General features: G+C 39.3%; 1 protein-coding gene across 1 annotated transcript in view; it reads right to left on the bottom strand.

The window, feature by feature from the left end:
• The window catches only part of LOC122813775 (sulfotransferase family cytosolic 1B member 1-like), a 278,964-nt gene extending 269,657 nt beyond the window's left edge, over window positions 1–9,307 (bottom strand). The window contains exon 1 of the mRNA XM_044086272.1: window positions 9,051–9,307. Within this exon, the coding sequence (XP_043942207.1) occupies window positions 9,051–9,207 (157 nt within the window). The 5' untranslated portion in view covers window positions 9,208–9,307. The remainder of the gene's footprint in view (window positions 1–9,050) is intronic.
• Between the last annotated feature and the right edge of the window lie 15,079 nt (window positions 9,308–24,386).

Below are 24,386 nucleotides of genomic sequence, written 5' to 3'. Positions count from 1 at the left end.
TGATAAAATTACTGGCAACAGGTCAAACAAAGTGGGATGGCACCAAATATTAAATAACAAAGAAAAGAAATGGATCATAAAGTTGGGTGGTTTATTCCCACCAAGGCTCAATGAGCATTTGTGATGGACCAATTAGCCGGGGATTCACTCATGAGTCAAATTATAAAAGGAAGCAATTGTTTTACTGTTTTTTAACACTGGTGAAGGCTATGTACTTTGTATAGCCGAAACCTGTCTGTTTTTGTTTCCTTTCTCAAGGTATAAGGCTATTTAGCCATTTAAGTGAATAAATATTCAAATGCTACAGTTTGCTGGCTCTTTGGTATTTATTTTGCATTGCAATTTGGATTTTATTATATTAGGTATAGGATCACTGAATAGGATTACTAAATTAGAAATATGACAGTTATCAGACCATAAAGCCTTTACAAAATATCTGAAGTCCTTCCAGTATTGAACAACATTTCTACATTCAGTGAACATGTGAACCCAGTTGGCCTCTAGTAATTTGTCACATTTCCAACATTTACTTTCACTGTTTTTGAGTATAAGATTTATTTTATTTGGGGTATAGAAACTCCTATTCATAAATTTCCATGTATACAATCTCCAATATAATGAAGAAGAGGTACCATATTTAGATTTCAATAACAGTTTTTTGGATTCATCAGATATTTGTTCTCCGTTAATCTTTACATAGTAATTCCAAAAATCTGAGTCAAACTTTAGAGTGTCTTCTCTTAGTACCTTATAGATAGGTGAGATACTTAATTTTTGATCATCTGTCTTTTCAAGACACCTAATAAAAAGCTGAATCAAACTAGGTATAGATTCAGTCTCTAGGTTGATAGATACTCTCATTTTGTTTTCTATAAACTGCCATAATGAGTGGATAAACAACCAAATGTCTTGACTATTATCAAAACTACATAAAAGAGAGTTTAATGGTTTAATGCTCTTATTTTCAATAAACTGATTATCAAGTTATTTTCCTTTAATTTTTGCATCGCATTGATGTTGAAAGAATCTAGGCAATCAGGGGAGTATGCTATAGGGAATATAAGAAACAGGAATTATTTAATGTTGTAATTACAATCAATTCTAGTTTTAAAGTTACTAAATATTTGATTAATGCCATAAGACAAATGATCAAACTTCTTATTAAATAAATAAAATTTATCTAAAAGCCAATCAACTCTACTTATTCCATATTGTTCTTTAAATTGATTTTCTATAGTTCTGACATAAGTTATATGAATCTCATGTATTATTTTCCGGCCAGATATATAGGTAGGTGAGATCCAGTGTAATATTACATTAATTACAACTGATTTGGAATAAAGATCTAAGTTAGGGAATGCTATCCCATTGCTGTTCCAAGCTCGTGTATATGCAATCCTAGGTTTTAAGGGGAACCATAAAAATTTAAGTAGCATGGAATCTAATTTTTAAATAAGTTTTTGGGAGGGGGTAGTATCAATAACTGTATATAAAACAAAATTTTAGGTAAAATTATCATTTTAATTAAAGACAGCATATCCTCCATTGTGAAGAACATTTTATTCCATCTTTTGATTAGTTCTCTAATGGTGGTTATTAAATTATTGTAGTTTAGTTTAACAGACTCTTTCCATGTACTCTTTATACTGACACCCAAATATTCTAATACATCATTCTCCCAATTAAACAGGCTATTCTATTTTACATTTTTGTTGATATTTTTCTTAATTAGTAATGTTTTGGATTTATTAGGATTAAGTTTAAACCCTCTTTCAAACTTGCTTAAGGTATTTATAACATCATGCAAAGAACCATCAATATCACCCAATGTTAACAACAAACCATCAGCAAATAACTGTATCTTAGGACAATAGTCCTTATTAACTTTAAAGCCTTTTATATTTTGCTTGTTTCTGATATATGTAGCAAAAGGTTTCACTGAAAGAGCAAACAATAATGGTGGCAAAGGACAACTTTGTCTAGTTTCCTTGAGGATTTCTAGTGGTGAGGATAGACATGATCTGATTTCCACATAAGCTTGTGCCCCACTATAAATTTTCATTAATAAGTTGACAAAATCTGAGGAGAATTCAAAAATAATCAGAATTCTTTGTAAATAAGACCAACTAATAGAATCAAAAGCCTTTTCTATGTCTAGGCTGATAATAGTTAGTTGTTTTTTTGTATTTGCATGCTATGTCTATTAATGACAGTAATTTAATAATGTGAGAAGTCATATGAGTTTACAAAGATATCCTTTGGGATGAGAAATGCCCCAGCAACTTTCCAGAGGCTAGTAGATCATATCCTAGCAGGAGCAGGAGATTTTGCCCTTGCTTACCTAGATGATATTGCCATCTACAGCCATTACTGGCAAGAGTACCCTCAGCATGTCAGGGAGGTGTTGGGCAGACGACAGAGGGCAGGGTTGACCATTAAGCCCAGCAAATGTCAGGTGGGTATGAGAGAGGTCTCCTACCTAGGACATAGAGTGGGGAGTGGTAAGATCAGGCCAGAACCTGCCAAAGTGGAAGCCATTCAGGCATGGTCTGCACCTCTTACCAAAAAGCAGGTGAGGGCATTTGTAGGGAAAGAAAGGTACTACAGAAAGTTCATCCCCAGTTATAGCACCACAGCTGCTCCCCTCATAGACCTGACAAGGAAAAACAGGCCAGATAAGGTAGTGCAGACCCCAGCATGTGAGCATTGCATAGCAGAGGCTTAATGGAGCTTTGAAAGGACCCCCTGTGTTAGCCAGTCCAGATTACAACAAATAATTTGTTGTGCAGGTGGACGCTTCAAGCCATGGGGTTGTGGCTGTACTTAACCAGATTTCTTCAGAGGGAGAAGAGCACCCAGTGGTTTATCTCAGCTGTAGGCTCCAACCCAGGGAGGAATGCTATGCAGCTGTAGAAAAGGAACGCCTAGCCATAGTGTGGGCACTGCAGAAACTTCAGCCTTTTCTGTATGGAAAGAAATTCGCTGTCATTACAGACCACAATTCCCTAACATGGCTACATCAAGCCAGCCAGCAAAATGCCAAGTTACTAAGGTGGAGCCTAAGATTGCAAGCATATGATATGACAGTGCAGCACTGCAGTAGGGTTAGCAATGCCAATGCAGATGGGCTCTCAAGACAGGGACTGGGGTAAGGTATTCCCAGATAGGCTCAACCCTCTCAACCAACGTTTCTCAAGGGTCACTTGAAAAACTAGCTTGAGTTCTTGTGGGGGGGGGGTTGTGAAGGCCGCCAGCCCAGCTAGCAGGAATGTTGTAAATAATTGTAAGTTATTTGTGAATAGTGATATGGTTTGTTTGCTTGTCTTACAAATGTAAGAAAACTACATGTTCTGTTAAACTGGATGTTATGTGCTGTGCTTCAACCACAGTGTACTCTACTGGAAAAGATCAGAGATAACTTGCAAACTAAGAAAATAAGTGAATTGCTTACGATGGTGTTTATCTCAGCTAGGAGACAGAATGTCTGCAGCTAGAAATTCTTTTTATTGTCCGGAAACAGAAATAATTACAGGTTTCAAAGGTAAAGGTGTATAACTGTTTTACAACTTCCAGTTCTAGGCAAATTTCTAAAAGATAAGTATTTTTGACACAGATGTGCTAAATTTTTAAGTTTCTGTTAGCCTGGAAACTAAAGGCAGAGGTGACAAAGAATGATGTAATCGAAGATAGCCCAGCAGAAATGTTTGATAGTAATTTAAGAATTATCTCAGAGAAAAAGTCTGTGCATTTTGTATCTTGTCTTGGATCTAGAAACATGCTCTCACCAGCACTTTTGCTTTGCTAATAGTAAATACTAGATTACAGTGACTTCTCTTAGAGATAGATAGGAATATAGCAAGATTTGTTTAGATGTTTTCTGTACTTATGTGAGACTGTCCTGCAATGCTGTTTTAAAATATTTCTTGTGATTCTGAACTCTGTTGTCACTGTGTTGAGTTATTGAGTATTGTCTTGTGCTTTTATTATTTAAACCTTTTAATTGTGGCTAGTTTGTTTAGAGATATTTAAGCTCTTAGAGTACTTGCATATGTATTTGGTAACACTGTACAAGCTACTCTTAAATAGCCTTGGCCTTGGTCACATTTACCATTTGGATTACAGTAACATTACACAGTAGAATTGGTCACCCTTTGGGAAGGGCCTTTTAGTAGCTGATAAGTGTGGTTAGTGGCAGCTGGTACTACCTTATAGTCTGGGCAGAAGGGGGCATAGCTAGTAAACCTGTGCCAGCCTTCCCCAGGAGTGTCTGTGTGTTTGTATAAATCAATTCTCAAAGTGTGTGTCAGCTACTTGGACAGGGACATGAAGCACCGGTTGGACAGATTGAGGGTGCTGGAGGTTTTGGCTTGACCATTCGGCTGAGATCTTAACCCTATAGATGTGCCAGTGAGAAGTCTTATTAGGGATCTGGAGAGAGAGGGAGAAACCAGCCCTAGACTGACTGATCTCTGTGTGCTCTTAAGGGAAACTGCATTTTACTGTGTGTGTACTTTTCATCTTCCCAATGTGTACTTCCCTCACTGGTGTTAGTGGTGAGGATTGAGGCTCTTTGATTACTGGGCCAGTGCAACGGCATCACACAAGCAAAAACTAAATGTCTGTGGCTAACAAAGTTTGCTTATGATTGCAAACAAGAGGGTCTTGCACAAACAAATGACTGGTGCCAAAGTCATGGCCTTAAACTCAATTAAAAAATGTATTATCATCCATTTTGGTAAGAGCAATGTTCCTGCTAACTACCACATCAACAGTAACACCTAAAGTACATAGTGGTGAGAGACCTAGGCACACAGACAGCAAACTTACCTTTGACCTCCATGTCTCCACAGTGGTGAGAAGGGTATTCTGGATTGCTTATCTCATAAGTAAGGGCATTTTCTCCAGAAATAAAAGTTATAACCTCCATGTATTCTTCCTCATCAGGCCCAATAATTCAGTACAGCAATTGGAGAGATCACAAAGGTTAATCACAAAGAAAATTCAAGGTCTTCAGCATCTGTCCTATGTGGATCATCTGAAATCACTCTCACTTTATTCTGTTTCATACAGACTACTCAGAGGCGCTCACTGCTTTGCATACAAGGCAATCTCTGACCCTGCTTTATTGGAAATGTTGCATATCCATAAGCCGAATGGTACACAAATTACTTACTCTAAAGACCCTAACCTGGTATGTGAACAGTACCTGCTGCAGGGGCAGATTAGTCTCCTAGAGGTTACCACACCTTTAGAAAAGACTCCCACTTCATGTCAAACAGAGCACCTCACTGGCCCTCTTCAAAAGCAATCTGGACGATTGTATGGGTAACCGTAAATTCACCCTGGGGGTTGCACCCATCTCCCTCTTTGATGGGACAATAGGTGCTTATCATGGAAATAAGGTTAGAATTTGGCTGGGCTTGTAAGGGTCCTAGGGCCATTAGCCTAGAAACTTCCTATGAATCTATGATCCTATGAACACTTCAAAAAACTTGTTCTGCTGTTTACCAGTGTCTGCATTAGGATGATGAGTGTTTAGTTTTGTTCTGAATGTTGGAGAAATGTGCATTCTGTTAATGCTCAAAGGTTTTTTACAACTCGTATCATCTATGTCTCTACAGCACAGCACAAAAAGGTACACTCTTCTGTTCTCGGATTAATATTGTTATGAGTTTTTCTTTAATTGAAACACAAAATTCTTTGTGCATTATATTTAATCATATCTAGCCAGTACCATGATAAATAGGAATAAAATGCCCAACTATGACCGAAGTGACCCGGGTTCAATTAATGGCTCAGAATTCTGACATGCTGACATGGGGAGGATGAGTGCATGCACAAGGCATACTTGGCTGTAGACTTCCCTGATGGAGGGAGGGGAAACAACTGTGAATGTGCTATTAAGGGTGGGTGGAGCAACCTGCTATAATCAGTGCTGGTGCCCACCACACATTCTACCCTTGAGAATATTACTGGGCACACAGGAAATAAGCAAAAGCACTCTCTGGCAGTAGTACCACTCTGAGGTTTATTCATCATCTCACCTGCCATGAACATGTGTTGTAAATAGCCCAGGACAGGTTAAGGTAGGAACAGTAACCCGGTGAATGAGGACAGGAACTGGTTGTAGCTGATGGTCAGCTGCAGGAAGCCAAATTGCTGCTAAAATTATCTTTTCTGTTGCATTGCTACCCCTTGACTTAACTGTAGCATACTAACACTTCAGCAAAATCACAATCTTTGTGCACGACAGATTAGTAGCTCTGTGTGTGCTGTGCAAGGCAGACACTATTTTCTATAAAATATTGCAGTTCCAGAAAAAGAATACCTCCAACAAGTGGATCATTTAACAAAAATGCAGTCAACTATGTGCACCAACACTATTTTCTTCCTTTCAGGGAGCTCCTTTTTGTTTTCTTCCTATCTGCAACAAAAGCAGTGGAAAAACGTTCCATAACACTGGGCACATATTTTTGAGAGCAACTACTGACATCAGTGAGACTAAGGACTGCCTGTGTTTGCTCGTGGGACATAACTGATTGTAAAAATTACAAATGTCCTAGTGTCTGTAGTATGTCATGCAGGCGAAAACAAATTCCTCTGCCGAAGCATGACAGAGATTAAGTTAAAAAAAAAAACGATAAGTAAGTGACCCTTGCCTTCCGTTCAATGCTTGAAAATGAACTTTTAATGAAGTGCTAGTAGGTTTCTAGTAACTAAGCCATAATGGGATTTTATAGTAGAGAAGGTCAGATGCAATATTTTCTCAATATTGTATATGTCACATTCAGAAGACAAAAGCTCGCAGAGGAGTTCCACTTGATGGCTGCCAATAAACAACACAAGACACACACAGACTTACTACTGTATGACATGTGCAAAGTAAAATGAGCTGAAAATGGCCTCCAATCACATTGGCTAACAAAGCTGTAACATGATGGGTCACAAATGGAATCTGTACAAAGCTGTACCGTTGATGGGTCACCAATGGAATCTGTACATTTCTGCAAAAGTGTAACATATGCACTTGCTGTTTAACTCTGATGTACAGAACACCATCTTATGTATTTGGAAACCTGGCTTTTATTAGTACAGACTTCACTATTTATTTTGTTTTATATTATTTGTATTTGATGACTGGGTGCAGCACTTTTTACAACAATGCCAGATGCAGGCTCAGCTCAGATTACATCAAGCACTAAAGCTATAAAAAGGTTAAAACAGGAAATCAAAGGCAACATGAGGACATACTTGTCAATCAGGGTATCGTGTATATTTACACTGTGCAGATATTCATAGGTTATAATGAATTAGGTGTTTGAGCAGGAGCATGAAAGGAATTACATGCCACTCCAGTAACAAAAAAAGTTTCTAGCCAAACTAAAACTTGCAGAGGTGACCAATAACACTGAGCAGTCTGAATCCAGAGACAATCCAAGCACATATTTTGCCAAACTATTACAACAAGACTGTCCAAAGGCAAATAGACTATGTACATATTTACAGAAGGATGATTAGCAATGAAAAAATGAGCAAGTAGGGTGTGGATGAGAAAAATTAATACTTTGAAAGAAAGTCTGGGTGAGCTATATGATGTCATGTATTATTGTATCCGTCTTTATAGTGATTGTTTGAATTCAGGCCTGAAATCAGAATAGCTTGTGATGTCAGTGAATATAAAGAGAGATGTGATGTGAGATTTATGGTGTAGATATAGCTTTCAATCGTACATCTCCAAAATGTGAAAATCTTCCTCTCGCAATGAGGAACAAATGGCCAAAATATGAAACACTGCCTCTCACAATGAGGAAGAAATAGGTAAAATGTGGAATAGTACCTCTCACAATGAGGAAGAAATGGGTAAAATATGGAACAGTACCTCTCACAATGAGGAACAGATTGGTAAAATGTGGAATACCACCTCTCAGAATGAGGAACAAAAGGGGTAAAATGTGGAACAGACTCAGACAAATTAGGAACAATAGGGGTAAAATGTGGAACAAACTCTGACAAATTAGGAACAAATGGGCAAAATGTGAAACACTACCTCTCACAACGAGGAATGGGAAAAAGGAACATTAATGCGGCACAAATAGGCAAAATATAGACCACTACTGCACACAATGTGGAACAAACGAAAACAATGTAGCAGTGGAATACAACCTCTCACAAATTAAGAACTAATCGACAAAATGTGGATCATCTACTAACAGCTTCTCCTAGGAATTGTGGTTATTACCTGTTCCTTCACATTTAATAAAAAGATCTCTTGATGAATTGATATGAATTAGTATTACTTAGCATGAAAGCTGATAAAAAAAATTGAATAATGAATGTGTGGCTGATGTGTTCAGACTGAAACGGCACCGAAGCATGGATTTTTCTAACACCTTTATTGGATTATTATTTAAGACATAAATACAAAACGTATTAACATTCGTCATATTCATGCATTGCACGTTACATGTTCTGTGTTCTTACTTTTTAACAATTATGCTCTCGCCTACACATCATACATTACTAAACTCTGCCTTCCAATAAACCTCACTCCTCCTCCAGACATTATTATAACGAGGAACGTTCCTTGCAATAAGTTAAGTAAACAATTGTAGGAATGTTGCTGCGCCTCGAGCTGGCCGTGACCGTCCCTCAACCCCTGCCCAAAAATATTCAAAGTTGCAGCGACCGCGAATGTAGTTACGTAAAATGCACCCCCCCCCCCCGCCAAAAAAAAAAAAAGAATATGCAAGCTTTAGTTTAATAATTTGTAGTAAATATATTCGTTGGAGAACTGTTCAGCATGCAAGTTAGACTGTTTATTCTCTTGCAAGCACAATTGCACATAATTGTAAAAAGCAATCATAGAAATAATAGTCCAAATTGTTTATTTACTACAGTAATTGGACGTTGCAAATTATTTAAAGCACTCACGAATTAAACTCTGCTGATTAATATACAGTGGAGTTTAAAAAAAGGCGGTACGAAGCATTTTTTCATTCTTACTGTCTCAAGACACATAGCAGTGCTCACTCGACGTCCGTGATACTTACCTGCTTTGGGATAAGTTGCTAGTAGCAGGTCATCGGGTTTAGCCTGGAATACCTTTACCCGGTCCCAGTTTGCTGCAAAGTTGGACTGAAGTTGCACCCCCTCGATGGTGACCAGCACCGGTCTAACAATGTTGGGAGTGGACTCTTGCTCTGCCATGTCTTAAAGGAGTAAAACGTTTTTACTGCGTAGTGTAAGTTTTGTGAGAAAGTGTAACTCGGATGATTCAGCAGTTCTTAATTCCCGATGGGAGGAGAGGCGGGGCCATGCAGCGATAAGTAAAGAGTCAGAGAGATGAGCACCATTACAGGTACCTAAATGCTATACTGGAGGTGGTAGCACGGCATACCTCTCAAGTGTACCTCATTACGAGGAACGTACCTCATTTGGGGTTCCACATTGAAAGAGTCTGTCACGCATTCAGTGTTAGGAATTTATTTAAATGAAATCCGTGGTTAATATAGCAATAACCCATGCCTGGGTGTGGGTAATGCTAAATTTACCCACGGTTGGCGTGGTTTGGTCCCGAGGGCGAAGCCTGAGGGACCAAACAAAGCCAACCGTGGGTAAATTTAACATTACCCACACCCAGAAGTGGGTTATTGCTATTATACCATGACATTATTTAAGAAAAGAAACTATTACTTTTCTTAAATAATGGCATAGTATAATGCCTGTTTACTGCCCTTCCGCAGATGTCTGGCATCCGCGGCAGTTCTGATGTACTGCGGCGCCTCGCAGTACATCAGAGTTGTGCAAAGCAACGGAGAATGCAAGATCTCCGTTGCTTTTTTAGCTATGTTAAATGAGTTTAACATAGCGAGACAGTTTAAAATAAGCAACGGACATCTCCGCTGCTTATTTTAACTGTCTCGCTATGTTAAACTCATTTAACATAGCTTAAACTAAAAAGCAACGGAGATCTTGCTTTCTCCGTTGTTTTAAACATTGCGCTATGTTAAATGGGTTTAACATAGCGAGACAGCTTTAAAAGAAGCAACGGAGATCTCTTTTGCTTATTTTAAAGCTGTCTCGCCATGTTAAACCCTTTTAACATAGCGAAACAGTGTTTAAAATCGAAGTTATACTAATGGAAAAAGTCCGGCGACGGACCTTTTCCATTAGTATAACTCGATTTACAACGGGCACGCTGGCCAATCAGTGTGCACGTTTTGGGGGGATCATGGTATAATATAGCAATAATCCATGCCTGGGTGTGGGTAATGCTGGATTTACCCACAGTTGGTGTGGTTTGCCAACCGTCAGTAAATCCAGCATTACCCACACCCAGAAGTGGGTTATTGCTATTATACAATGGCATTATTTAAGAACAAAAATAATTACTTTTCTTAAATAATACCATTGTATAATGCCTCCTTGCTGCCTTTCCGCAGCTGTCTGGTATTCTGCGGCAGTTCTGATGTACTGCGCATGCGTATGCCTACACAGTACATCAGAACTGTGGGAAAAAGCAACGGAGAAAGCAAGATCGCCATTGCTTTTTACAAACTGTTTCGCTATGTTAAATGGTTTTAACATAGCGAGACAGCTTTAAAAAAAGCATACACAGAATATCTGCTTTTTTTTAAAGCTGTCTCGCTATGTTAAACCCATTTAACATAGAGAGACAGTTTGGAAAAAGCAGTGGAGAAAGAAAGATCTCCGTTGCTTTTTACAAACTATCTCGCTATGTTAAAGGAGTTTAACATAGCGATACAGCTTTAAAAAAAAAGCAACAGAGAATCTCCATTGCTTTTTTTAAAGCTGTCTCACATAGCGAGACAGTGTGAAGCAACGGAGATCTTGCATTCTCCGTTGCTGTAAAAAAAAGAGTTATAGTAATGGAAAAAGTCCAGGCGACCGGACCTTTTTCCATTACTATAACTCTGATTTACAACGTGCACGCTGACCAATCAGCGTGAATGTTTTTGAATATTAATGGGGGGGTCGTTGTATAATAGAAATTAATCATATTAATTAATTAAAAGATCTTCTTTATAAGTAAAACCAGCATATTTTAACCATCCTATGACCTTCCTAGTTGAAGTTGTTAGTAAGCCATTAGTATGTGTTCCACATTTTGCCCATTTGTTCCACATTATGAGAGCTAGTGTTCCTCATTTTGGAGATGGAAGGTTGAGAGCTATGGATGCGAGTTTAAAAAAAAATGTTATTTGCACGCTTTTTTAATGGTATGCTATTATCCGCTTGAAAGAAGTGCTGAAAAAAAACATTAATTCCTAATCCTTTTGTGTCTTGTCAAACCAGTCCTTGAAACTGAGCACTGCAGCCTAACAACACATTATTTGCCCTGTTTACCAATGCTCTGCAGTACTCATTTGTCCCTAATATTAAAGGAGCATCCTTGATTTTGGTCCTAGGGGGACCCCAACCACAGCAAGTTATCTTATCTTGATATTTTGTAACATGTCAGTCAAAGCAAGGGGATAATAATAACTTATTTATATCTCTGTTAAAATTCAAAATAATCTCAGGTCATAGTAACAGTGTTTCATCAAGTAACAGGCTTCATATTTCCATTAAGTATCTTATCATTGACGTAGTGACAAGTGTAACTTGACAGGATTAGTTAAATCCTACTGATCGACATTCTATCCACTAAAACTAACAACAAAGCCAGGTTTAGGTACCTGCAAAACATGTGGCAACCGAGAGGTGCTCTTAATCATCTCTGACTGTGTGGGAGCACCACAAAAGCTGCTGCTGGTTGGGAAAAATGAGGAGAAAAAAATGTATTAATTTTCTGATTACACTCTTTAACTTAAACAGGACTATGATATGATACTGTTAGGGTAAAGTTGATAGTGAACATGAGCAAGGTAAGCACTAGTGAGATGAGTAGCCCAGAGTGACTGGTCTCTGTGCATACCTTGGATTGTAAGAAGAGCTGATGCTTCCAGTCTTCAGGGATAGTTTTCTCTGTCGTGTAGTGTTATAAAGGCTGGCAGAACACCAGATGCTATAACTCTCAACTTCTCTGTTCAGGAATTCTGAGAAAAGCCAAAAATAATCAAAGATGGGAAAACATTTTAAATATTACTCTAATTCACTTACAAAGTTAATGGAATAATAAACTTTGCATCAACCTGCATGTTTTTGACATTAAGAGGTATGAAATGTTGATCTCTGGCTTTGCTGATTATCTGTAATTCTAAATCATTTACCAGGAAATCAAACTTTTTACAAGGGACAGAGCAAAATTATGATGCAAAATCATGGATGGTCTGTTAAAGTGACTTATCTCTGCTTCTGTTTGATGACTACTAAAGAGTCACTGATCTGGTGTGGCAGTACCAGTGTTGTACAATGCATTGCTATTTGCTAAATAAGTGTAAAACTAGTATTGCTATGGCTTATGGGTGTGTGTGTGATTTTTATCTGTGCGCACATCCAGTAATGCTGGGAGATATACATTACTCTTCTGGGTAGCAGTAAAAAATGAAGTTAACAGGTAATTATATTTCAAATGTCAGGCATAAACTATATTACAGAAGATTCAGACGCTTAGATCTTCTAGGAGTCTGGTGACCCCCACTCCACAGACTGTATAAATGGATTTTGACTTGGGCTTAGTTGTGGGCTCTGCCTTCAACTGAACCCATTCTAAAACCATCTCTGCTTGGATTTATGTGTATCAAAGGTTGTTATATGTTTTGTGATAGCAGGGGATTGTGTGGTCATTACTTTAATTTTCATCACAGTGAAACATTAGAGGTCTGCACAGAAGATCATTATAGTTTGTGTTTAGGCTAGTGACAGTATGGTCATTGTTTCTTTTACTTTTCTCACAAACCTCAGATGTTTACAAAGACGTTTACTATAATTTGTATAGGGGCAGTGTACTGTCTGGGAGCAACAAAGTGGAATACATTAGTGTGATCATTTTTTCACTTTCCTCACAATCACGCATCAGGCATGTGGCTGCCTTTGGAGTTAGGTGCTATGTATACATATGACAGCAGTAACTTGACGTATATGACTTTGGCCATTTGAACCTCTGCTTTCATCCCAATCTGACATCAGAGGGATTCTCAGGCAGTGACTTTCTTTTGGGGAGGGGAGTGTTAGGGAGACAGGCAGTATTCCCAGATTGAATCTGTATATCCTCACAACAATTTGCTTGTTTATTGCTGGCTATTATTTTGTTGCCTTTGAGCATCAAATTTTGGCACAGTTTATATCTTCCTTGAAAGAATAAAAATAAGACTGAAACAGAATTCTTCCTCGTGATTTTTGTTTAGGCCACTGTTGAATTAAAACGCTGGGAAAATGCTCCAAAATGCATACTAGAGCATCTATAATCCTACGGTTTCTGGGGGGCCCTGGCTTATTGAGCTTACTGTGCTGCTTTGGTCAGGAAAGGTGTGTTGAAATGATGCAAGGAAAACTAAAGTTGAACAGTAACAAATAATTTCTTTCCTTAATTATAATTTCTGTTCAAGCCATCATTGGATGAAAAGGATAAAAAGACTGCATAAAAAGACAAATAAAATGCACTTCAGAGACTATAGAAAAGTTATCGCTTCTTGAAAAGTTTAAATCGTTATGGCAAAATCTGAGATGGGGAAGTGGAGGAGAGCACTGAATGGTGTGTGTGTGTGTGTGTGTGTGTGTGTGTGTGTGTGTGTGTGTGTGTGTGTGTGTGTGTGTGTGTGTGTGTTTTGGGGACAAAAGAGTAGGCAGTGCCTAACGTGCCATTTTACCCAAGTCCAAATCTGTACGTAGAGTCATTGTAATGTATCATTGTTGTAATTAAATGCCAGTAACTGTGAATGTCCCTCTGTGAGATGGACCAACATAGTGTGGTACACAGACCTGCCATAATCTAGAAGCATTGTAGCTACAGGTCAGTCTGTGATTACTACTCCTAAACATTTGCAGCATGAACTAAAAGGTTGTTTGGAGGGGTGGCAGTGACATGGGGCATGGTGATACTTAACCTAGAAGTGCCCAGGGGGCCACTAACTTGACATTTGTTGGGGGCCTCCAAAATACTAACACTGGCCATGTTCATTATACACACACTTTTTATTCTTTTCCTGAAAACATTTATTTTTAATATGACACTGCAGCTTGCTACATGCTCCATGCTCATGCTCTATGTCCCAAGTTTCCAGTTTTGTTAAGTATTGTTTTGACTATCACATCAATGACAAGTTTTTACCTTTTTGTTTTAGTGTCTGAATTTTGTCATTTTGTGTCGAAACATCTTGTAAATAATAGACCCAAAACCCTGTAAACAATATACTCAACTCAGATGCCCTTTCTTTGACATACTTTGCTGCAAATACCATTAATTAATCTGTTCTATGTGAAGTAGTCCCCCTTTCAAACTTTTTGGTGTAACTATTGATGAAAAGCTTAAACTTGATCTTTATATATAGACTAATATTAAATAAACTCACTAAAAGCTGGGGATGCTCTATAGGCATAAAAAATATCTAAACACTTCTACCAGAATTACTCCTGCCAACACATACCTATTACCTTCACTCGTATATGGAGCTCCAGTTCTTAATAATTTCTATATTTAACTTAAATCAAAACTTTAATGTTGCTATACTAAAATAGCTAAGTTTGAAAGTAGTGTCACACACTCTTCTCATCATTGTACTTCCCTGCACTCTCTTAAATGGCTACAACTACAGCACATCAACTGTCTACAACTCATAATTGCCCATGACGTCACTTATAAACCTGCTTCATGCCCTGCCCTCAATTATGTTCTTCTAAGCTATCCACCTACAAGATCCTTAAGATAAGAAGACAAACAATTCCTCTCATTGAATAAACCTAGTAAGTCTGATGGAAAAAAGCCTTTACCTCTCATCTGTCGCTAAAGCTTGGAACAACATTCCTGTTAATAGCATACCCTAACCTTCTGGCCTTCAAGTATGCATTAAAAGAATTTCTAACTAATGCATGGATCTGCTCCTTTTCTAAACGGTTTTAAAAGCAATAGTATCTTGCCCTTCCTGGTTTGTCCTTCCCTTACTTTCAGCTCACCTGTCTTATCTACTTTAGTCTATACCTCCTATATTTCTCTTAAATTCTTTTATGCTTTCCTGTTCCACTTTTTCACCAAGCTCACCTTCTTTCACTATCTTACTTTCATAATCTCTACTTCCATCCTTACTAAAACTATTTTCCTCTTTTTCTTCCAAGCTCACCTTTCTCTCTATAACTCATCTACTTTATAATTTCGCACTAGTCTTCCCCCTGAATATGTCTGTAAAGTCTGTCTATACCTGTTTTATCAACTTTTGCTCACCAGTTCGTTTCATAATTTTTCAGTATTTGCAACATTGTTTTTATTTATAACTACTAATGTAAATTGTAAACTTAAATGCCACTGCAACCACACCTATGAATTTTGCTGTTTTTGGAGCTATTCTCCTCAGGCCTCTGATGACACTGGTAACTCACAGACACATTCAGACTTTCCTAGTAAAGAAATGTCAATAAATAAACAAATAAAATGATGTTCCAACTTCACAGTTCACTGATAAATACTTTAACTTGGCAGCATACTGTACCAAAGTCTTGTTAACGTTCAGCTTGCAACAATTGAATTAAAATCTTTTCACTATAATTCAAAGGTTTCAGTTCAAAACTTCCCTTTAACACTTCAATGATTTGTTAGTAATTCTTATCTTTTGTATTCAGTGGCTGAAAAAGTTACAGAGTGGTTCATTTGTAAGCACCCACTACACATGGCAAAGCCACCATGTGCTTTTCCTTAGAAATATACTTTTGAAATGAAAAAAAATGTTTAGTTCTTTTGATACATGTGATCACATCTCCATAGCGTGTGTAACTTCCAACAGTTCTTCCCAAACGAGGTCATTCTTTGTTTCAGCGTGAATACTCTTAATATGACGTCACTATTTTTGTCTCTTTCTTGTAATGTACTGATCAAGAACATGAGGAAATCATGTATACTCTTTATGTACACTTAAATTTTATGATCATTTCTGACATGTAGTTACACTTTGTACTGCATATTTTATGATCACTACTGACACGTGTAGTTACACTTTGTACTGCATTGTAAGTTCACTTTTATAAGTGCCACAAGTGCCTTGCAACTGAATTGCAGGTAATTGGCGAACAATAGATAGTTTGTAGTATAACAAACATGCACTACTCTAGTCGCACTCACCTTCCTGACTGGCACATTTCTACTGTAGCATCTATGCATGTAAAACTAATAGTTAAGGCAGAATACTGTTAGCTTAAAATTGACAAAAAGGCAGGAGTTAGTGTTGGATGTGGCACAGTTAAAGATGTTAAGATTTGCACTGGGTGTGACGTGGGTGGACAGGATTAGGAATAAGTATATTAGAGGGTCAGCCCAGGTTGGAAGGTTTGGAGACAAAGCCAGAGAGGCAAGATTATGTTGGTTTGGACATGTGCTGAGGAGGGATGCTGAGTATATTGGGAAAAAGATGTTAAGGATGAAGCTACCAGGTAACAGGAAGAGAGGAAGGCCTAAGACAAGGTTTATGGATGTGGTGAGAGAGGACATGCAGGTGGTTGCTGTGACAGAGCAAGACGCAGAGGACAGGAAGAAATGGAAACAGATGATCCGCTGTGGTGACCCCTAACGGGAGCAGCCGAAAGAAGATGATGACTACCAGCTTAAAATTAATTTGTATACCATAGTGTTCACCTGGCTACACCAGTTCCTGAACTCATAGTGTGTGCAAGGAATAGGAAGAGCAAGGGGGTTGTGTGAGAATGTTTAGGGAGACTATAGCAATGTGTATTCAGGATGATACAAAATAACACTGGAAAATGATCACATGGAAGAAATGAAGGATAAACTGAAAAGTTAGCTGTGAGGCTGGGAAGAGAGTGGGGGGTGGGGGCAAATGATCCTAGAAAAGTGCCAGTGGTGTACAGACTATGAAATGTAGAAAGGATAGATGGCAATAACTTCACAAACAGAATTAATAAATTATATTTAAATTAAATTAAATTAAATTATACATACACAAAACAGCTCTCACTTTAACATCACCACTATATACCCAACTGAACACACCAAATTGCTAGGAGTGGAAATAGACAATAAACTAAAATTTGACATTCACATCTCCATGACCATAAAAAAGTCCACAAAAAAACTAGGAGCGTTATACAGAAATAAGCAACTTCTCACCAAAGCAGCAAAAATTTCAATAGCAAATTCCCACCTTATCTCCACCCTACTTTATGCCTCTCCAATGTATACCAACCTAAGGCAATGCAATCTAAACAAGCTTGAGACCTGCTACAACAAAATCGCCAAATTCACCACAGGGGCATCCTACCGTAGTCACCACTGTCTCTCACTTGTGGAACTGGGCTGACTTGAACTCCCTCACATCCTTCAATGGTATCAACTCTCACTCACCCACAAACTACTAAACCATCCACTAAATGTCCCATCCCTCCAGAATCTACTCCAACCCTATCGCACCACCAGACCACTAAGATCCAGCAACAAAAATCACTTGCAGATCACTAAGTCAATAACTTTGCTGGTGAAGCTCTATTCTCTTGCGCCATAGCCAAATTATGGAACTCCCTCCCACCCACAATTACCTCTGTATCATCATGCATCCACTTCAAAACTTTACTAAAAGCACAACTAAAAACATGCTGGCTATGCCCTTGCAACTCCCACTCTAATATCACCCACCCCATCCAACCACTACCTTTCTTTCCACCCCACTAACTACCTTCATTATAGCAAACTCAGATGCTCATAAGCCTAGTACTTATTATACAGCAGGGACTTCTTATTGTAACATTTGTTAATGTCTGTTATGTACTTCGTAGATAAAGATTCTAGTTGTCTACTGATGTGCTATGTTCTTCATCTGTAAATATGTTTTGTAATTAATTGCTATGCAAACCAAATTGTTAATCGCTATGTAATCCAATGTAACTACTGTCTGTTTATTTTAACTGTGGAGCTTTTCTCCCAGGGCCTCCACTGAAAATGGACTTATGTCCAGTCGGACACTCCCGGTCAACAAATGTAAATAAATAAATAAATAAATGTGTATAAAAAAGTTAAAAAATCATAGTCGTGAAAGAGTTAAATCTTCATTCAGCACACTTCTCAACCTCCTAGCACAAGAAGTCTAGAGAAAGCTTAAAATAATGGGGGGACAAAAGGCCAAAAATAGGGACAGAGTTTAAATATCACTCCTATAACTTAGAAAGTTGCTAGAATAACAGGATTAGTGTTTGCATGCATTTTTGAAGGATTTGAACTCTGAAACTCAAATATATGTCATTATTTAGTGACTTCAGTCCTCATTGATTTGCCACAAACCACCAATTTTATGAGGGGCACACCAAAAATATGACAAAATATCTATATATTCTGTGAAAATCTGGACAGTTGAAAGATATGCCCAACATTGAAATGGAAGATGCCCACATCTAAGGCAAAGAAAGAGAGAGGGAACTCATATAAGTCACTCTTGCAGAGAGTGTGAATTCCAGTGAGAAATGAAAATATCCATGAACTAGCCCTCTTCAATGGAAATAAATTCATAGGAGTGTATATAAGTGATCCTGAATACAGGCCTGATTCAGGATGGTATGACTCATCTTTCATAGGCTAACACTAAAAGGAACTGTAAAACAGAACGCTGGTACTACTTGAAGGTAGAGTTCAGTCTGTTATGAATATGAATTACAGTGGGAAATATTGTGGAGAGGTGGCAGTAAATGGAGAGGGGAGAAGAGCCATAGAGGTGCATTAAGGTTGGAGTGAATAAAAAGGGGAATTAAGTCCTTTATTCGATCTTAGGGGAGAACACAAGTGGGGTAAGTGCCTGCAGACCAGAGAAGTATCGAGGGGGATCAATGACATTAAAAGGATGGATAAGCAAAGAAGTAATGAGATGAAATCAGAAGGTGGTAAAAGTATTTATAGAGAAGGTGAGGTACAGAGCATCAGAGGGTCAACTAGCACCATCACGTGGACCTAAAACAGCCCATTGAAAAATGAGAGTAGCCATGATGGGACATGACCTACAGTCCTAAAAACAAGAAGCGACAGAAGAGCTGCTTTGCTGAGGGTGTGGCTGAGGAATGGAATGAGCTCCCAGACTTGTGATATGGAAGATAACATGAGGGGCAACTATTGGATACTGACTGCAGCAGTCAGCCAGATTGGGTGGACTCTTCGTTTCCTAATGGATGCCAATGTATGTAGTCTGCATGAGAAAGTTAAAGAACACAGAAGAACTACAACTTGACAGCCACACATAAGACAGAAAGAAGAAGGCAGGGAAGAAGCATAGGTAGAAGCTGAATAAATTCACCTGAGAGATGAAAAGAGGTAGGAGATGTGGAGAAGGAGTGCAGACATATTAGGGGAAATCTTTGACAAGAAAGGGTAAGATGGGAATAACCTAATAAAAATGTAGGTTAGGCTGAGATAGTCCTGGCATTATGCTGCTTGACGTTGATTAGGCCTTAGAGTACTTAGAAAGAGGTGGGCTACCCTATTAATTGTATTTCAGTCATACAAGGGTAAACAGTATAGCAGAGGAAGCAATGAAATTAGGAAAGGTAAGAAGAGCAGAAACAAGGAAGGTGGAGATGGCAGCACATAAATCAGTACTTCTGGAAGAGCATGCACTATATTATACATGTAGGCCAAAAAAAAGACAAAAGTGGCGTTTATAGGGAATGTTTTTCAGAGTGGTGTGGTAAGCAAAGCTATAGATTGTTAAAAGTAGAGAGGAGGCATATGGGATGGCATGACTGGAGGCAACGAATTGCGTGTGTGTGTGTATATATAAGTGTGTGTGTGTGTGTGTGTGTGTGTGTGTGTGTGTATATATATATATATATATATATATATATATATATATAAAAACATAGGAAGGAAGAGAGGTATTGCAAGTGGGATAGGAAGCATTCATTCTAAATGCATTATTTTTTAAATTTAAGAGTCAGAGGAGTACAGTTGTGGGAAGTACACAGCATAATAGCAGATCTTCAGGAGTGACAATATTTAGTAGTATTTGCTACTTCAACTCACCATAGTTAAGTACTATGCTAGCTCCCCTTACAGGCTATTTTAAGCCAAACTAATTTCCCTTCAATGATCAGAATTAAACCCTGTGCCTAATGTCTGTGAGGTAAACACCTTAACATGATGCCAACTCCCAAACCTTAACTAAATTCAAGTTTAATTGTTATTGCCATTGTCATTATGGCAGTTATAAAGACTGATTCAGGGAAGCAACTGAAGCCAGTTGAGAAATGTTGTTTACTACATGGTATAAGGTTTTCTGTAGAAGAACTGAAGTCTGTATGGGGTGATGCTGCTTTTAGTGATATGTACCACATAAAGTCTAACAACAGTAGCATGAGGTTGGCAGGTCTGTCATGCAGAGGTACCTTAATCTGAAAAACTGCCCCAAAAAATAAACAAATAAAGTTTGTGAGCAGAAGACAAAAATAATACAATTGCTGCAGGAGTCCTGTCTGACATCATCTTCTTTTGGCTGTTCCCATTAGGGGTCGCTACAGAGGATCATTTGTTTCCATTTCTTCATGTCCTCTGCATCTTGCTCTGTCACACCGACCACCTGCATGTCCTCTCTCACCACATCCATAATCCTTATCTTAGGCCTTCCTCTTTTCCTGTTACCTGGTAGCTTCATCCTTAGCATCTTTTTCCCAATATACTCAGCATCCCTTCTCAGCACATGTCCAAACCAACGTAATCTTGCCTCTCTGGCTTTGTCTCCAAACCTTCCAACCTGGGCTGACCCTCTAATATACTTATTCCTAATCCTGTCCACCCTCATCACACCCAGTGCAAATCTTAACATCTTTAACTCTGCCACATCCAGCTTTAACTCCTGCCTTTTTGTCAGTGCCACTGTCTCCAACCCATATAACATAGCTGGTTTCACTACTCTCTTGTAGACCTTCCCTTTCACTCTTACTGGTACTCGTCTGTCACAAATCACTCCTGAATCTCTTCTTCACCCACTCCATCCTGCCTGTACTCTCTTCTTCACCTCTCTTCCACACTCACCATTACTCTGAACTACTGATCCCAAGTATTTAAACTCATCCACCTTCACCACCTCTACTCCTTGCATCCTCACCATTCCTCTATCCTCCCTCTCATTCACACACATATATTCTGTCTTAGTCCTGCTGACCTTCATTCCTCTTCTCTCTCTGGAGCATATCTCCATCTCTCCAGGGTCTCATCCACCTGTTCCCTACTCTCACTACAGATAACAATGTCACCTGCAAACATCATAGTCCACGTGGACTCCTGTCTGATCTCGTCTGTCAACCTGTCCATCACCACTGCAAATATGAAAGGGCTCAGAGCTGATCCTTGATGTAATCCCACATCCACCTTAAACACATCTGTCACACCCACCACAGACCTCACCGCTGTCACACTACTGTCATACATATCCTGTACCACTCTTACACACTTCTATGATACTCCCGACTTCCTCATACAATACCACAACTCCTCTCTAGGCAAAATGTCATATGACCTTCTCTGTACTTCTCCATCAACACTCTCAGAGCAAACATCGCATCTGTAGTGCTCGTTCCCGGCATGAAACCATACTGCTGATCACTAATCATCATGTCCCTTCTTAACCTAGCTTCCACTACTCTTTCCCACAACTTCATGCTGTGACTGATCACTTTAATCCCTCTGTAGTTACTACAGCTCTGCACATCACCCTTATTCTTAAAAATCGGTACCAAAACACTTTTTCTTCATTCCTCAGGCATCCTCTCACTTTTCAAGATTTCATTGAACAATCTGGTTAAAATCTCCACTGCCATTTCACCCAAACACCTCCATGCTTCCACAGGTATGTCATCTGGACCAACAGCCTTTCCATTCTTCATCCTCTTCATACCTATCCTTACTTCCTCCTTGCTAATCCATTGCACTTCATGATTCACTATCCCCACATCATCCAACCTTCTCTCCCTCTAATTCTCTTCATTCATCAACCCCTCAAAGTACTCTTTCCATCTGCTCAACACACTCTCCTCACTTGTGAGTATGTTTCCCTCATTATCCTTTATCACCTTTACCTGCTGCACATCTTTCCTAGCTTGGTCCCTCTGTCTAGCCAATCAGTACAGGTCCTTTTCTTCCTCCTTAGTGTCCAACCTTTCTTACAACTCTTCATATGCCTAATCCTTAGCCTTCGCCATGTCTGTCTTTGCCATGCACCTCATCTTCTTATACTCCTGTTTACTTTCTTCATCTCTCTGACAATCTCACTTCTTCTTTGCCAACCTCTTTCTCTGTATACTCTCTTGTACTTCCTCATTCCACCACCATGTCTCCTTGTCATCCTTCCTCTGTCCAGATGTCATACCAAACACCTTTCTAGCCGTCTCCCTTACTAGCTCTGCTGTAGTTACCCACCTATTTGGTAACTCTTCACTGACACCCAGTGCCTGTCTTAACTCTTCTCTGAACTCCACCTCACATTTACCCTTTTTCAATTTCCACCATTTGATCCTTGGTGCTGCCCTCACACTCCTCCTCCTCTTCTTGATCACCAACATCATCCTACAAACCACCATCCTATGCTGCCTGATTACACTTCCCCAGTCACCACTTTACAGTCTCCAATCTCCTTCAAACTGGCCCTCCTACATAAGATATAATCCACCTGTGTGCATCTTCCTCCACTCTTGTATGTCACCCTATGCTCCTCCCTCTTGTTAAAATATGTATTCACCACAGCCACGTCCATCCTTTTCACAAAATCCACTACCATCTGACCTTCTGCATTCCTTTGTTTAACACCATACCTACCCATAACTTCCTCATCCCGCTGTTCCCTTGACCAACATGCCCATTGAAATCTGCTCCAATCACCACTCTCTCACCCTTGGGTACAGTCATCACCACTTCATCCAACTCACTCCAAAATTTTTCTTTCTCATCCATTGCACACCCAACTTGTGGAGCATATGCACTAACTACAGTCATCATTACACCATCAATTTCCAGCTTCATAAACATCACTCTATCCAACATTCTTTTCACCTCCAAAACACTCTTAGCATACTGTTCCTTCAGGATAACTCCAACTCCATTTCTCCTCCCATCCACACCATGATAAAACAATTTGAACCCACCTCCAGTACACCTAGCCTTACTCCCCTTCCATCTGGTCTCTTGCACACACAATATACCAACCTTCCTTCTGTCCATCATGTCGGCTAACTCTCTCCCTATACCAGTCATACTGACAACATTCATAGTTCCAACCCTTACTACCACAGTCCTAGCCTTTCTCCTCTCTTCCTGCCTTTGGCCATGCCTTCCCCCTCTTCTCCTCCTTTGGCCAACAGTAGCCCAATTTCCACCAGCAACCTGTTGGCTAACAGTACTGGTGGCGGTTGTGGTTAACCTGGGCATCGACTGATGTTGTTGTTGTCTTTCGGCTTTTCCCGGTTAGGGGCCACCACAGCAGAACTCTAATCCACTAATGATTGGCAGTAGATTTTTCACAGTGCTGAGTTGCCAGCTCGACACCCAACCTTCAACGAAGGGACGCCCATTCATGCATGTCTTTTGGAATGCCATTCAACCCACAGGGAGGACATGCAGACTCCACACAGAAGGCACTCCCCGCACACTACCTGAGAATCGAACAGGAGAACCTCTTACTGTGAGGCAACAATGCTACTGCTGCACCACCGCGGATACTATATGTAAATATTTACTGCTGTCCACATGAATGATTTGACCGAGTTTTATGCCGCATGCACTTCCTGATGCAACCCTCCCCATTTATCCTGGCTTGGGACCGGCACAAAGAAATACACCATCTTGTGCATCCCCAGTGGCTGGGTTGCAGGAGTCCTGACTGACAAAATGTCATAATCTGTAAGAGTGAACAGACAGCAATATGAGAGAGAAACAAAGGCATACTACAGACATGATGTAAGAGTGAGGAGACAGAGAAAGTCTTCAGTGAATAGAAAGTGATACTAGTCAGTGTTGGAAATGTAAACAATAAGTTAAAGTCAATTTATATTCAGGTAGACTTCACAAAGGTTGATGTAAACAATGTAACCATCACTGAGACATGCTTCTGAGGACAGAGAGTGGGACATCATGATTCCTTGGGTAAAGATGTTTAGAATGGATGGGGAAAAACAGAAAGGGGGGACAACTGATTATTTAAGGATGGGACTAGGTGCACAGCCAAGGAAGGAGGCAAAGGGTGAGATTCAGAGGCATAAATTACAGTGTACAGAGGCAGCGCACAAAGAAATGTAGG

This window comes from Protopterus annectens, chromosome 10.part0 (genome assembly GCF_019279795.1).
Source record: "Protopterus annectens isolate FY-2018-M chromosome 10.part0, PAN1.0, whole genome shotgun sequence".
NCBI lineage: Eukaryota > Metazoa > Chordata > Ceratodontiformes > Protopteridae > Protopterus > Protopterus annectens.
This window is presented reverse-complemented; position numbering and strand designations above follow the sequence as displayed.